The 16,350-nt window shown below is 41.8% G+C and overlaps 1 protein-coding gene across 1 annotated transcript in view; it reads left to right on the forward strand.

Moving 5' to 3' along the window:
• The first annotated feature begins 1,918 nt into the window (after nucleotides 1–1,918).
• Slc27a6 (solute carrier family 27 member 6) overlaps nucleotides 1,919–16,350 on the forward strand; it is a 59,908-nt gene continuing 45,476 nt past the window's right edge. The window contains exons 1-2 of the mRNA XM_021150779.2: nucleotides 1,919–2,743; nucleotides 16,052–16,255. Coding sequence (XP_021006438.1) covers nucleotides 2,263–2,743; nucleotides 16,052–16,255 — 685 coding nt within the window. The 5' untranslated portion in view covers nucleotides 1,919–2,262. The remainder of the gene's footprint in view (nucleotides 2,744–16,051; nucleotides 16,256–16,350) is intronic.

Below are 16,350 nucleotides of genomic sequence, written 5' to 3' on the forward strand. Positions count from 1 at the left end.
GACTTCGGGGATCTTTACTGTGGTTTCAAACCAACCAGGGCAGCCACAGCCTGTGTTTGGTTTTATCCAGGGTCTTGTTAGTTTCTTTTTGTTTTGTTTTGTTTGTTTGTTTGTTTTCTTTTTCTCTCTTTCTTCTAATCTTAAAGAATCTGAAGTTAAGCTAGAAGCCAGCTGATGGATGGAAGAAAAGCCAGACATAATGATGCACTGGTAATTATTACAATTAGCCTTGTGTATACCTTTAAAGGCGAAGAGCTGGGCTGATGGTGTCTACTAGGAAAGAATTTATTAGTGAGAGCTAAGGACATGAGTCAAGCAAGCACCTGCTCAACCATCATGAGTAGCTGAGTTTGGATCTCCAGCATTGATGTAGGATGCCAGGCCAGATGGCATGAGCATGCAGTCTCGTCACTGGAGAACCAGAGACCAGAAGGTCCAGCAGGCTTGTTGACCGGTCAACCTTGCCCATTCCACTAGGTTCAATGAGAGACCCTGTATCATCATCATCATCATTATCACCACCACCACCACCATCATCATCAACCTCAAAAACAATAATATGGAGAGTAATAGAAGAAGTCACCTGACATCAACCTATGGCCTCCATACCAAGTGTACACACCAGTTTGCACACTGATTTGCAAGTATGCATACATGAACACATACACACTTATAAATAATTGTTGTGTATGTAAATACACAGAAAACATCATGTAACCCGCATAATAAAATGTTCCTCTGTGTTTTATTTTTAGTAGAATGCTCTCTCTCTTTTTTTTTCACAAAAATCTGTATTCTTTTAATATAGCTGCTACCTTCCCACTTTAAGCATAGGTATGAAACCCTTTGAACTTTGACAATTTTTTGAATGGTTGAACTGGAAAACAAAAACCTAATTTTTTTTGATTCTTTGACAGTTTCGTACGTGCATTTAATGCATTTTGATGACTGCAACTCTGCCTGCTCTCCTGCCTTTCCCGTCCCTGTTACCTTACAAGTTTCTTTTCCAAAATCACAGGAGATGCAGCATTTCATATATTAAAAAAATACGGACATGATTTAAAGCATTAGGTCAATATTTTAAGAAACTGGCGCTCTAAGGATAGTGTTACAACGTCGGGCCAACACTAACGTAACCACACACTTTAAAAATTGCCTTTTGTAAAAGAAGAAAATGTGAGTTTTCATGAGCAGGTCCAAACATTCCTCCTTTTCTCAGAAAATAATTCTTCTGGGACCTAACTTATTCATAACTATACATTCTCCCTGTCTCAGCTGATTTCCCTTTGCTTATTTGGAGCCTCAACAGTAAATCTCATCAATAGTTTGGCCCCCCTCGGACAGCATTCTTTCACCTCACTAGTCTCTCCAGAGGCCTCTCATCAAGTGGGATTGAGGGATGGCCAGCCTGAGGTCAGGCTTGAGGTGTGAGCTGGCTACTACACTCCCACGTGGAAGGGGAGGACCATTTGCCCGGCAAGAAGCCTGACTAACAGTCCAGTCACTGTCACACTGGCCCCGGGGCTGGGGGAGGCAGGAGGTGACTCTCACAGCTCCAAGGACACTGGGAGGAAGATCGTTGGCCTGGGTGCTCAACAACTCCTTCCAACAGACTGGAGCTTGTGTAGGAGGGAAGACAGAGCCTTGTCCTGGGCGGGGCGAGGCTGACTGGGAGAGGGTGGCGCTGGCTGCAGCGGGTTTGGGGGCTGTGAGGCGTGGCTGAGCCCCTGCCGGAGCACGGAGCACGGGAGGGAGCCAACAGGAAACCGTGGACTTGCTCAGCCATCTCAGCTCCAAAGTAGATCCCCTGGTGCTCAAAGGAGCTTAGGCAGGGTTTTCAGAGGCAGTGAGAGGTGCTAAAGGCATCCCCAGCTTGAAGCCCAGGGAGCTGCAAGGAGCCTGTTGGACAGCCGTGGAGAGTGGGTGCACTGAGCTGTGTTGGGCTCATTTCCAGCGCTGTGAGTGTTGTGAGTACAATAGCTCACCCCCCCCCCCTTTTTTTTTTTAATCTAAGAAGACTCAGGGCTCTGCTCCACAGCTGCCTAGCCCAATGCCCCAGGGCATATCACCAGCATTCTGTAGCTTTCTGGGCGAAAACCTTTGATTTCTTTCACGGGACATACAAAGACATCTTGAGCCAGAACTACAGGTGCCAGCCTTGAGCTTTCAGGACAGGAGTCTCGGGGCAAAAAGAGGTGAAACTCTTGGAAAAGAAAGAGACACTGCTAGGACCCATCGGGTCTGCTGGAGGTCTGGGCACCCATGCTCCTGTCATGGCTCACAGGATTTGGGGCTGGACTGCTCTCCCTGCATTTCCTGCAGAAACTCCTGTTCCCGTATTTCTGGGACGATTTTTGGTACTTGCTGAAGGTGGTGCGCTACGGAATTCAGATGGAGATGTACAAACTGAGGGGGGAGCTGGTCACGGTGCTGGATAAGTTCCTGAGCCACGCCAGGAAGCAACCACGGAAAGCCTTCATCATTTATGAGGGGGACGTCTACACCTACGAAGACGTGGACAAGAGGAGTAACAGAGTAGCCCACGCTCTCCTGAACCACTCCTCGCTGAAAAGGGGGGACGTTGTGGCTTTGTTGATGAGCAATGAGCCTGACTTCGTTCATGTGTGGTTTGGCCTGGCTAAACTGGGCTGCGTGGTGGCCTTCCTCAACTCCAACCTTCGCTTCGATTCCCTCCTACACTGCATCAACACCTGTGAACCCACTGCGGTGGTGGTGGGCGGAGGTAGAGTATGGACTGTGGTCTGCTATGCCCAAAGCGAACCAACCTATTTCCTGCCCTCCCCTTTCTATCCATACTTCCTGTCTAATACTTTGAGGTAGGTGATAAGGAATGTAAGATATGCGTGTGCAATAGTAGTTCCATAAGGAATGTAAGATATGCGTATGCAATAGTAGTTCCATCCCCGTAGCCAGTGACTTAGCTCCTCCCACACCTCCTCAAGCACTTTGCTATAGATCAGCAAATAGCAATAGAACTAAAGAATATCTTTATAAAATTTCTGCTTCTTGCCATTTTGGGGGAGGAGCTATTGGTACCCTCCGTCCCTGAAAGAATTCAAGAGAGATAGGGCTGATTCTGTTATTTCATCAGCCTTGACAAAATATCTCATGAATAAGAAAGCTATCATGTTTTTAAGTGTTTTTTTTCCCCGTAGTAACTTTATCGAGAATGAGTGCATTTGGATAACAGAACATTTAAAGGCGAGATTCACACATTCTTATATCCATTGCTGCACTTAACTGCATACTCTGCAGGCTAGGATTTGACAGAGCAAGGCTGGGTGTCCATCAGTCAGGAGCAGGCTCTTGGCAGACAATAATCTTTTCCCTTGTCTTATTCCCCCTTCATTTTCTTTCAGTTACGTTCTTCCTTCCCTGATGTGAGTTGAGATACCTACTATTACACATATTCACAACGAAAAACATAAATCTCTGGTTTCAATGAGTAATTAACTAAGGAACCAGGGAGGTGGGTTGCTCAATAAACTGAAATAGCAACCATGATAGTAAGTTGGTACAATCTAAAAGGTTTAGACCATTTCTTCTGCACAGAGCTAAAAAAATGTCATGCAGATGTCCCTGGTAAAGAGCTTGGTAAAATTACTTAGGTATCTTAGATTAGTTGATACATACCAGTTCTTCATACAGGATTTCAGAATCCCGTGAGAGTATGGAACATAATCTAATTTCTGCTTCATTGATGACTAAAAAGGTAGACATTTCCTGCTTGCTTTTCTCACATATTCACACATAGCTGTGGGCACAAGAAGGGCTGGCCGTCAACACCGTCATTCTTCCTACATCTCTGTGTCCTTCCAGCCTATCTTGTGATTCAATCAAGTCGGGAAATATTTATTGTCAAGCACAGGTTTCAGCTAGTTTAGGGGCATAGGAACAGAGAAACCAAAAGTGTCCCTGGAGTGCTGTCTGGTGATTTCCTCTGCCCTGTGTTCCATTTCACTTTGTAAAGAGCCGTGTTTGTACACTGAGGCTTCAGTGACCTGTGGTAAGGAGTAGGATCAATGAATCATGCAGAATTCTGACAGTGTGGCTAACCAGTGTTGATCAATGACTAGAGCTGTGAATGTGGCAGAAAAATAAGCAGTGTTTATTATCTGTGGACATACTCCGGCTTTTATTCATGGCTTACATCACTACACATCAGGTAGCGACTGTGAATTCCAACTTGTGCTAGGAAATGTTACCTCCCTTCAGAAGAGCACACTAAAAGGGTTCCAGTGTGAGCTCTTTGTGGCTAAGATGCTGAGGTCAATAAGAGGACCTCCTATAAAACAAAACACGAAGAAGTTCTTCTGAGGGACACAGTACAGGGCACCTCTCAAGTTGATGTGCGGACCTAGCTGTAGCATGCGGTGTTGTTTAATCATGTTCAACTACTGGCACAGATCGTGTGTTCTAGCTTTTACTCAGTTCTCCAGTAATTAATACATCCCAGCCTCCCCCACTTCCTTTTTAGTGTATAAGAGCTATGGAGACTGGGAACATAGCTAAGTCCAGCAAAGTACCATCCAAACCCCATCCAAAGTACCATCCCAAGGTTGGTCTCTAGAACCCAAATTTAAAAATAAGTCAGTCAGTCAGTCAGTCAGTCAGTAAGTAGACATCTAGGTAGGTAGGTAGGTAGGTAAGTAAGTAAGTAAGTAAGTAGTAAGTAAAGCTATGTGTGGTAATCTCAGAGTTTCGAGGCAGAGGTAAGTGGATCCCGAGTGCACACTGGCCATTTAGCATAGCCTACTTGCTGAGCTCCAGGCCAGTGAGAGACTCTATCTCAGAAACTGGTAAGGTGGAACTCGATGGAAGAACACACAAGGCTGACCTCTAACCTTCACAACAGCTCATTCACATGCACTTTCACACACACACACACACACATACACACACACACTCATACACATTCAAACTTGTACACACACATGAACACACATATACATTCACACATCCACATACATTCATATTTCATATGCAAAAATACATGCACACATGCACACACACACAAGCATGCACACACACAAGCATGCACACACAGACTACAACTTTAGGTTACTGGTATTTTAAGTCAAATACTATGTAGTAGAGTTTTTTCAACAAAATAGTTAACTAGAGAAATTAAGCTTAAGTCACATTAACCATTCATGTTCACATATCTTAAAACACAAATTACATGAATTTTAAAGAGGTGATAGTTTTATTCTAACTAATGAATGGGTTGCTTTGTTAAGAACAGCCTAGGTCCCAGTAAATTGTGTGCATTTAAAGTTCTTACTGTGAAACAGTGTATTCTTTTAAGTGACATTTTAAGCCGCAATGGTGAACAGTATACTAGTAATAATTCGGTATTTAAATTTCAGAATCCATAGATTCTGATCAGCCATTCCTAATGGGGATTCATATAATCCTAGAACAAGCATACTGAAGTGGAGAGATGGGTGGTTTAGACAGAGCAGCCAGGCAGACCTGCAGTTCAGGTATAGTCAACTGCTTTGTAGCTGATGGAATCCGTTGTGAGTATCACTTTTACAAAGCTATAAGATGGCTGGTGACAATGTCAACTATTTCACAGCCCAGTTCTGGCTTTCATGACTTAGGCAGTGCCTCTTAGATAGTTGCTAGACTCTTAGCAATTGAAATTAATTCATGCTGTGCTCATCAAACATTGTACCCAAAAGAACTATACACAGTTTGTTTGAAATGCTATTTTAGAAAAATTACACTTCTAAATAATGTACAGATTTGTGTGTGTGTGTGTGTGTGTGTGAGCGTGCCAGAGTGCATGTGAGAGTGCACATGTGTGTGAATGCATGTATGTGTGTGCATGTGGGGACCATAGGGCAATTTGCAGGGCCTTTCTTCAGTTGCCATTCATATTCCTTTTGAGACAGTCTCTCTCACTGCCCTGGACCTCATTGAATAGATCAGCCTACCCAGCCACTAAGCACTTTGTCTCTCTCTCCCCAGTGCTGAGATCAGACATGCAAACTATGACACCCAACTTATAAAGATGGGGTACTGGGGATCAAACTCAAGCTCTGTGTGTACCTTACCAAATGACATGTCTGTAGCCCCAGAAGTTATATACGACTTTAAACAAGTTTCATGGGTCAGGTCAGATAACGTTCTTGGTGAAAGGTACAGTTTCCACCTTGGCTTATCTTTCTGACAAACTTCAGGAGGAAGCCTAAGGAAAGGTATTGATCACAATCAACAAACCTTATTCAGTAACGATGGTACCATTTCTCAAGGCGGACACCTGTAAGGTGTTCCCAGTGGTACCGAGAGGCACACGTGATGATGTTAGCTCAGTCAAATACCTCCCTTCAGTAGGTTGCATAACCAGGATCAAAATCCCGGCTTCTGATGTGAGGTCTTGATTTGATCACAATCCAGCTATGTGGGGACCGCCAGTTACATTGCACACAGTTATAAAAAACTATATATGTCCAGGCTCTATGAAAACACTACAAAATGGCAACATCAAGATACCAGGCTTTTAATACACACTAATTAGAAAAATGTGTACGATATTATTCTTCCAACAAAGCTGAAGACTCAAATATACTTGCAAAGGGGTCTCCTATGCTCTGGTCTCGGGGTCTGGGTCAGGTTAGTGTTCTCTGCTAATCAAAGAATGAAAATGAAAAGACAGGAAAAATCTCAGGCAGGACAGGTGACGACAGCCGGAAGATTCTCATTGCGGCAGACAGAAACTGCTGTTTAAAAAAAAAAAAAAAAAAAAAAAAAGGTTTATTAGGGAAGAGGAAATGCTACTCATAATAAGTAATGTTGTGGGTCTGTGGGTCTACCAGGTGTCCACGGTTCCCTGGCTACTCACTGCGTGCGTGCGTGCGTGCGTGCGTGCGTGCGTGTGTGTGTGCTGTTTCTCGGTACTCTGCCGCTTAAATCTCTACAAACAGATGACTTTACAATTCTCCTGTTACCCCGTCTCCCCTACTTTAAATGCGATAGCACTTAGTGTGCGAGTTTATTTTTAAGACTTGAGATTTCTCGTCATGAGAAGTCATGACTTCCGTTCATAGTTGAGGAGCTAATGGCTACGGCCCTGCCCTGTTTTTATAAGCAGTTGCCCTCAGGCTGTGCAGAGGAAATGCTCAGGTTAACAACTGATCTGTTGTCACCCTGCAATTACCCTTTAGCCATAAAGGTAATTATTAAAATCAACAGGAAGAGAGGGAAAGATCCCTTTTACATTTCATAGAAAATTATATGTACAGAGATACAGAAAGCTAAGGGACCCTAGGAACTTTATTACCTACCCTGTGTTCCGTGATACCTTCTCACAGGACACGAATATTTTTCCAGGACATGGCTATTTTTTTTTCTTGTATTTATTAGAATGGCTGTTACCACATTCTTATTTTTTTTCCCCATCTTGGATTTAGCAGGGTCAAGAAAGTAACCTTGCTACAAAAGAAAATAATTTTACTAATTTAAATGTATAGTGTAATTTAAAAAGAAGAAACCTAGACAGAGAAGTGAATGAAACAGCATGGCTCATACCCATCTCTTCTCAACGGAAAAGGGAAAATGACTTAATACATCCTGTGGAGACTACTGGATTTGAAAAATCATTATAATGAATGGGCATGTAGAAAGGATGCTAATCTGTGGCGGGTGGGGGGGGGGGGGGGGGGGGGTGGGAGGTGAGGGGATAAATGCTGGAGTCCAGTACACCTGGGTAAAAACAAGGGCATTAGCTTGGGCAGGCTCTCATCTCCTTTTACACTTTCAGTTGCCTTCAGATTCCTTTCATTTCCAAGACAGGAAATAGCGCTCACTGCTTATGTGTGCCATGATTTATAATAAACGGGGTTCATGAAAGTATACATCATTAGCTAATAGATTATTCAGAAGTAGCATAAACAGCACACACTCCCTGAGAGGTGTGTGATGTATAATAAACAGTGTTCATAAAAGTAGCTGGGCCACTATTTACGCCAGAGTGAGTTTCTGGGCCTCACAGAAAACCCTGGAATCAGAATGTCTGTATAGTACTGTAGGACACGGCTTATTTCAGCATGCTTTTCTTAAAAAACCGGAGCCTAGCCACGCCTCTATAACAAGGCTCCTGAGCTGCTCTGCACAGAAGAGTGATAAGATCTATACTCTCATCCTGACTTCTTTGTAAAGATTGTTATACACATACACATTGGTAAATATTTTACCTTTACATTTTTATTTCATAAAATATTTTATTTATATAAAATACTTGCCAATATATTAATTATATATGTATCATTTAAAAATACACATATATAATACACACACATCTATATGTATGTATATATATGTATGTATATATATGTATGTATATATGTATATGTGTGTGTTTGTGTGTGTGTATATGTGCTTATGTGTGTGTGTGTGTATATATATATATATATATATATATATATATATATATATATATATCAATTGATCCCTTCCCTCACATGTTAAACAGGATAACAAACAGTTTTTGCAACATGCAAAGCAAATTCATATGGCAAGTTGGAGGGACATGTGAAAATTTTGCTATTGACTTTACAGTCTCAGAAACGTGACTGAGAGGTGCAGTAATGACGTAAGAAGAAGTCAGTTTGTACTAAGGGTCCTGAGGCTTACACACAGGAATGTCACTTACCCATGTTCACACTTGGGGTCTTCCCTAATTCTGGGCCTTGAATGTGGGAGAACTAAACAGACTGTAGAGCTATTGTTTTGAAAGACTAGCTCCTTTGTGCTGTCTTTCTGTATCCGTCTTGTCTTTCCTTCCAGCCATCCTTGTGGGTTTTTGCTCCTGGCCAACAGCAGTCTGCACACAGCAGGATGTGGCGTAACCGCAAGCACCAACCAGAACTGCGCATTCGCCTTCTGTTCTTATATCTTGCTGTATTTGAATTTGTGATAGAAATAAAGATTAATAAGACACTTAAAGTCCCAACCCCAAGCTCCCTGGTGACATGGCACCCTGTTAGTTATGTGTTTGTTTTGAGTTTCTTACAAATTCTATTTATGAATTATTTAGTGCCACTTGACTCATTTTTATTAATTTCATTGAAAATGACTTTTTCATAGAATACATTTCATTCATGTTTTTCCCTCTCCCTCAGATCCTCCTGACCTGCCTAACTTGATGTTCTCTAACTTTGTTCTGTTTTCTCTTTCTCAAACAACAGCAACAGAGAAAACCACAACACACACACACATACACACACACACACACACACACACACACACATCCTTTAATCCCAGCACTCAGGAGGCAGAGGCTGACAGATTTCTGAGTTGGAGGCCAGCATGGTATACAGAGTGAGTTCCTGGACAGACAAGGTTACACAGAGAAACCCTGTCTCAAAAAAACAAAAAACAAAAAACAAACAAACAAACAAAAACAGCAAAATGAAAAAAATTTAAAAGTCCACAAAATACTATTGAGGTTTTTTTTGTTTTTTGGGTTTTTTTTTGTTTTTGTTTTGGGGGGCTTTTGGCATTGTTGTTGTTGTTGTTGTTTGTTGTTTTTTCTGTTGGCCAATCAATTCTGGTCATGAGGCTCGCCCTGAAGTGTGGTTGTCACACCCAGTGAGACTCCATTGGGAAAAAATGACCTTCCCTTTGCCAGCAAACATCAACTGGAGATAGCTTCCTAGTTAGACCTAGGACCCTGTGGCTGCCTCCTAGTCTCAGTACTAGGATCCATTAGCTGAACCTGGACTAGGTCCTGTACATGCTCACAGTATCTGTAAGTTCTTATGTGTGTCAGTCTTGTTGTGCCCGGAAGACACCTGTTGCTTGGAGCCATCCATCACCTCTGGCTTTTATAATCTTTCCGCCTCCTTCTCCATGGAGATCCCTGGGAGCTGAAGGCTTCAAGATCTTTCCCTCTGAACTTTGTCCAGTTTTGGGTCTCTGTGTTAATTCCCATCTACTGTAAGAAGTTTCTCTAATGTGGCCTGAGCAAGGCACTCATCTAGGAGTATAGCAGAATGTTGTTAAGAGTCACTTTATTCCTTTAGCAGAATAATAATATTCTCCCTATTCTCCTGATAGGTCTCCCCCTAATAGGGTCCAGGACCTATCTAGCTTCAGGTTCTTGGATACTTTAGCAATGAGAGTATGAGTTCTTTCTATCTCATGGAGCAGGCCTTAAATCCAATTTTAAAAATGATTGTTACCAGCACCCCACCAAAATATCTTGTATCCAGGTCACTGTTGTGGGTCACAAGTTTGTAGCTGGGTGATCTTTGTGTGCCTTTCTCTTTTGGTGGTGTTCAGAGTATTTTCTTATCCCACAAATGCTAGTCACTGGGGGTGGGAGGGGATTCTAGCTAGGCACTGACTTGATGTTTCTGTGTTTTATGGTATAAGTGTTAGTAGGGCTTAATCATCAAGTTGTGGACATCAAATGATAACACTGGCAATAGCCTGTGGTATTTGGGGATTTATATGGGGTCCCTTTGTACAATGACTCAACTGGATTTAACCAGTTCCTGCCACTGGAGGTGTCACCTTGTGCATAAGATATCTAGTTGGGGCTTTGATGCCACTATTATTTGGTTGTTCCACTTAGAATGAATACACACACACACATATGTATACACACACACACACACATACACACACATATGTATACACACACACACACACACACACACACATATATGGAAGTTTCCACAGTGGTAGATTTTCAGATGGCTTTGAGTTTTATTTGCCCCTCCCCATATTCCTTTATTTAGCCTTCACTCCCATATTCTTCCTTATTTAGTTTTCCTATTCTAGGTTCCTCTTCCCTCTCCATAACACTAATTTTATTTTTCCTTCCATAGGAGATTCTTTCCTCTCCTCTGGTCCCTTACTAGCTACCTAACCTCTGTGCTTATTTGGTTTAAATCACACATTTTGAAAGCTTAAAAACTGACATACACACAAAAGAGAGAACAGAGACTATTTGTTATTTAGACTCTGGGTTACCTCATGAGGATTACTCCTGCCTCCTCCCCGCCCCCAGTTCCATCCATTTAAAGACAAACTTTTATAATTTTAGTTTTCAATGTGAATAATATTCCATTGTGTAAACATAGCACATTCTCATTATCCATTCATTGGTTGATGGACATCCAGGCCATTTCTAAGTTTTGGCTATCAGGAATAGATCAGTAATGAACACGGTTGAGCAAGTGTCTCTGTAGTAAGGATATAGAGTCCTTTCGGCATATGCTCAAGGGTGGTATAGCTGGGTCTTGAGGTAGTTCTATCCCCAGCTCCCTGAGAAGCTGTGACATGTATTTCCACAGTGGTCCACAAGTTGCCACCACCACTAGCAATGACTGAGTGTTCCCCTAGCCAACCGTGTCACCTGTATGAGCTGCCCTTTGTTTTATTGATCTTGGCCATTCTGACTGGGATAAGAGTTTTAATCTGCATTTTCCTGATGGCTGAGGAAGTTGGACGTTTCACTAAGTGTTTCTCAGCCATTCGTGTTTCATCTTTTCAGACCTTTCTTCTCAGTTCTAAGTTCCAGTTTTAAATTGTGTTATCTATTTTCTTGGTGTTCAGGATCTTTTGTTTACAGCTCTTTATATGTTCCAGATACTACTCTTACTGTATGTATAATTGATAAAAAGAAACCTTTCCCCTTTCTGAAGGCTGCTGCTTTGATGGAATGATAGTGTCCTTTGCCATAAAGACGCCTCTTTACTTTATGAGGTCATACTTATTACGTGTTAGTGACTGTGATGTCCTGTACCATCAGTATCCTGCTTTAGAAAGTCCCTTCCTGTACCATGAGTCCCAGCCTACCTTTCACTTTCTCTTTTATCACGTTCAGGGTATCTGGATCTATGTGGAAGGCCTTGATCCATTTGGAGTAGAGTTTTCTACAGGACACCACCCCCTCCCCCAGGACTCCCAGGACTGGTCCCCAGTCTCAGCACTTGAGAGTCTGGGTTCTGGAAAAGACCCCTGCCCTCAGGAACCATGACATTCAGTCACCCTAGTGGGGTGATGATAGCTGTAACAAATGCTCCCCAAATTCCACCCAAAACAGCCAGGGCAGAGGACCACATTTCCTAGTTCCTGTCTTCACATGGTGTCTGCATGATTGAACTTAAGTTCAATAAGAACTTAATAAGTTCTAAGTTCAGTAAGTTCAGTTAGAAGTTCTACATGCAATCATTCAGACTAAACAGAACCATTTGTGGAAAATTCTGTCTTTTCTCTACTGTATTTTGGTCTTCTTTGAAAAAAATCCAGTGTCCATAGATGTGGACTTGTGTCTGGGTCTTCAATTCAATTCAATCTGTCTGAATCAATGTGTCTATTTTTTTTTTTTTTTTGCCAAGACCATCCTGGTTTTATCACTACATCTCTAATACAGCTTGAAATCTAGAATGGTGATTCCTCCAGGAGTTCTTCTCTTATTATTCAGGGTCTTTTGTGTTTCCACATGACATTGAGGATTGTTTTCTCAATAATCATGTAGAACTATGTTTTACAATTATGTTTTTCTTATTCAAGACTTTTAGTTGCTTGATTAGAATTATCCCAGGATATTAGTTTTTATTATTTTTTGTTGAGGCTATTGTGAAAGGTACTGCTGCTATTATGATTTCTTTCTCAATCTGTCATTTGGATGTAGGAAGACTACTGATTTTTGTATGATAATTCTGTATCCTGTTATCTTTATGAAACCATCTATCAAGTGTTTTAAGGGGTTTGTTGGTATAAATAATGGTTCTAGTCTTTATTGAGTGGGTGATCTACTCTGTGGTTGCTGTTCCTCACTCTGGATCCGAGGCAAGTGTAGTGGGTATAGGGTCCCTGGAAGAGAATAAATTTGTTGGTTGGTAGGTGACACAAAGGAGTGGAAATGGGCTAGGAGAAAAGGGTGATGTTTGTGGTGGAAAGAAGGTTTCCTGGAAAGAACTAAAGAGGCCCTGGGTCAGCACAGATGGGCAAGGTCTCCAGAAAATGGAGGTAAAGTAGGAGAAAAAGCTTCTCTGGGCAGGCTGCAAGAAGACAAAGAGAAAGTCTGGAGAGACAGAAGTGAAGTATGACTCATGTCTGCTGTTGCTTCTTTATGATTCATCTGAATTATAAAGCTCTAACCAGGAGTGTAATAGAACTGAACAGAGACTGACAGCTCTAGCCAGATAATCCTGCATGCTTCATATTCTCATTCCTGAAAATGTTTCACATAGTACTATCGATTCAGATTCAAAATGAGCTAGACTTTGTGATTATGTTTCAAGTTTAATTTTAAGAATTAAATAACATATAGTTGCTTTTTATGTACAGAGCAAAAATAGCATATATTCTAGAGCATCTGAGTAGGGTCTATTGTATATTGAATTACATCATTCTTAATCACTGTGGTTTTTAAAGATTTTTTTAAAAGCATGTATATTTTTGTGTGTCTCTGTATTGGGGAATGTACATGTGAATAGAAGTGCCCAAAGATACAGGAAGAGGCTCTCTGATCTTAGGAGCTAGATTATAGGGCATTGGGAACCTCCTGATGTGGGTGCTAGAAACTGAACTCAGGTCTTCTGCAGGAACAATGCAAACATGTAACCTCTGATCCCACTCTCTCTAGGCCAAGTCATTGATTTCTTTTATGACGCATATATAGTTTTAGAATAATTTAATTTCAGTTTGATTACCTGTTGCACTGGGAATCATTTTGAGACCTTGTTTTATTAGCTTTCTAAGATGCTATGATAAAGTAACTGGGAGTTTAAAATAAGAGAAATGTATTCTGCCTGGTTCTGGAGGCTAACAGTCTAAAGCAAAGGAATTGTCAGGGTCATATTTACAGAAAAGTAAAGAAAGAATCTTTCTTCATCTCGCCTGACTCTGGTTGTGCCAATTGCAGAAGGCTAGCGGGTATCATCGCATAGCACCACCAAAGACATTGCAGTAGATGCTGAATTAAAATTCAGCATGAAGAAGTCCCTCACACCTTGGAAATGAATAGCATATCATAGAAATATTGAAAAAACCTAGAAGTTATAATAAATATAAAACTTTTACTCTCAGAGATCCATATTAAACTACAGAAATACAGCCAAAGGGATTTAATGTAATTTCTATGTTCTGGGGGGGTGGGGAGGGGAAAGTTGTCAGGAATGATGGATTTTGATTCTTTTGTGCACTGTTGGGTACTCACCCCAACCATGGCATTTTGTATTTTTTTTCTTTTTTCCTTTCTTTTCTTTTTTTTCTTCTTCAAGACAGGGTTTCTCTGTGTAGTCCTGGCTGTCCTGGAACTCACTCTGTAGACCAGGCTGGCCTCGAACTTAGAAATCCACCTGCGTTTTGTATTCTTAAGGCTGGAAAAAAAAAAGAGTTCTTTAAAAACAGTATCCTGATTCCTTTCCAGTCCTCTGACATGCAGACCCTTGAACTCACTACACTCCAAGGCTTTCCAAGGGTGGAGACATGGACTCTCGGGGTCATCTGTTCCTCTTGTCTGCTTGACTTTGGTTCTGTCCTTGGTTTTCAACCTCAGGCTGCTCTGGAGATTCAGGTCATCATTCCACGCTCAGCTCTCACATTGCTTTCTGAATGAAGGACCTTGTTCCTTTTCTGGAAGCTAGCCTTCCTTTCTTCCCCCCACCCCACCCCCTCTGCTCCAGGGCTTTGCAACTTGACTTATCAGTGGTGCCAAGAACAGGCCTCTTTCTAAATTCACTTAACTTTTGGCTTCCAACTGGCCTTAAGACCACAGTGATCCTATGACTTCCAGAGCAGCCAAGGGATTTACCCAAATGTGTTTTATTGAGGTTGAACAATTAAGCCCCTAGATGTGCTCCCAGAACAATTAACAACTAGTTGTAGTTAAAAGAAAATGTCTATCGAAGTATCCTAAATTTAGATTTGAAGAGAATCTGGAAAGCAGGACTCATCCCACTGGGTGAGAATTAGACCATACCACAATTTGGAGACAAATCTGAAGCAAGTTTAATTAAAGGTTGGACTCAGGCCAGTTCCATTCCTGGGTTTCAAGAAAATGGCAAAGAGTCATGTTTTTCTTAGGCTGAAAAAGCAAAACCACAGGGCCACTGTATTTCTCATTGGGTTGTAGCAGGGGCAAGCATATATCCTGACATATTTCCTCCTGCCTACAACCAAACAGGGGTAAGCATGTACCCTGATGTGTTTCCTGCCCTCATACCTCCAGCCTACATGTGATCAAGTATATCTGGCTCAGCTGGCTCAAACTTGTTTAGGGGAACAAAAATATGTGGCTTGCTATCTCCCCCAAACAATAGTCTCCAGTATTTCAGGAAGTGTCCATCTTTGGGCAAGTGAGGCTTAGCTTACAGCTTAACTTTGGCCCTTACAGTAGTTTTACTTTGAAACTGAAAAAAATAAGTTTGCTAATAAGTCTTTTAGACTATTTAAGGCAGCTGTAAAGAGACAGGAGGCAGGAGGAAGCAAGGTTTGTTCTGACTTTAGGTGAAGAAATGTTTCTTCATGATAGGGGGCATTTGGACAGATGCTCAAAATGTCTACAGAAGAAGATGGGATCTGGCCCCTTGTAAAGACAGAAACTACTACTACACCACAGTCCCGCTCTTCTAGAACTGATTGGCCTGGCAAAAGGAAGCTGGGAAGTAAAATCTTTTAACAGAAAACTATCAAAATGGCCAACATTTATGTGAATCTGCTTTGTGTTGTTCAATCAGATGGTGACAAAATTGTTGTTTCTGTGACTCCTGTTGAAATCGAGCCTCGAGGCCTGGAGTGGTGCTCATGCACCACTGGATTTTGCAAACTGAGCTGGGAGATTACAAATTCAAGGACCCACTAGAGAGATTAGGGAGGCATGCCACAAGACAGAACAAATTTTCTCAAACCAAATATAAGCATAAAGTAGCCCTGATGCCACTAAATCAGACAGAGGAGAGGCTTTGTTTCCGTTTTATCTCCGTCCTAACACAGGAAGGAAACCCAACATGAAACATTTGAGGTTTGAGTTTGTTGACCTATTTCTAAATTTTTTGCTTCTCAGATTTGCTTGGAAGCATAGAAGAAATCCTTCCCAGTCTCCCAAAACATGTCAGAGTTTGGGGAATGAAGGATTCTGTTCCAGAAGGTATAGTTTCACTCCAAGAAAAGCTGAGTCTTGCCTCTGATGAGCCAGTGCCACCAAGCCATCATGTCACCTCAAGCCTCAAGTCTACTTGCCTCTACATTTTTACCTCTGGAACAACGGGTATGTTCTCTCTCCCTCTCCATTTCCCTCTCCCTCTCCCTCTCCTCCTTCCCCTCCCTTCTCCCTTCCCATCCCTTCCCCTTCTCCCTCCTCCT

The sequence above is a fragment of the Mus caroli genome, chromosome 18 (assembly GCF_900094665.2).
Source record: "Mus caroli chromosome 18, CAROLI_EIJ_v1.1, whole genome shotgun sequence".
Classification (NCBI taxonomy): Eukaryota; Metazoa; Chordata; class Mammalia; order Rodentia; family Muridae; genus Mus; species Mus caroli.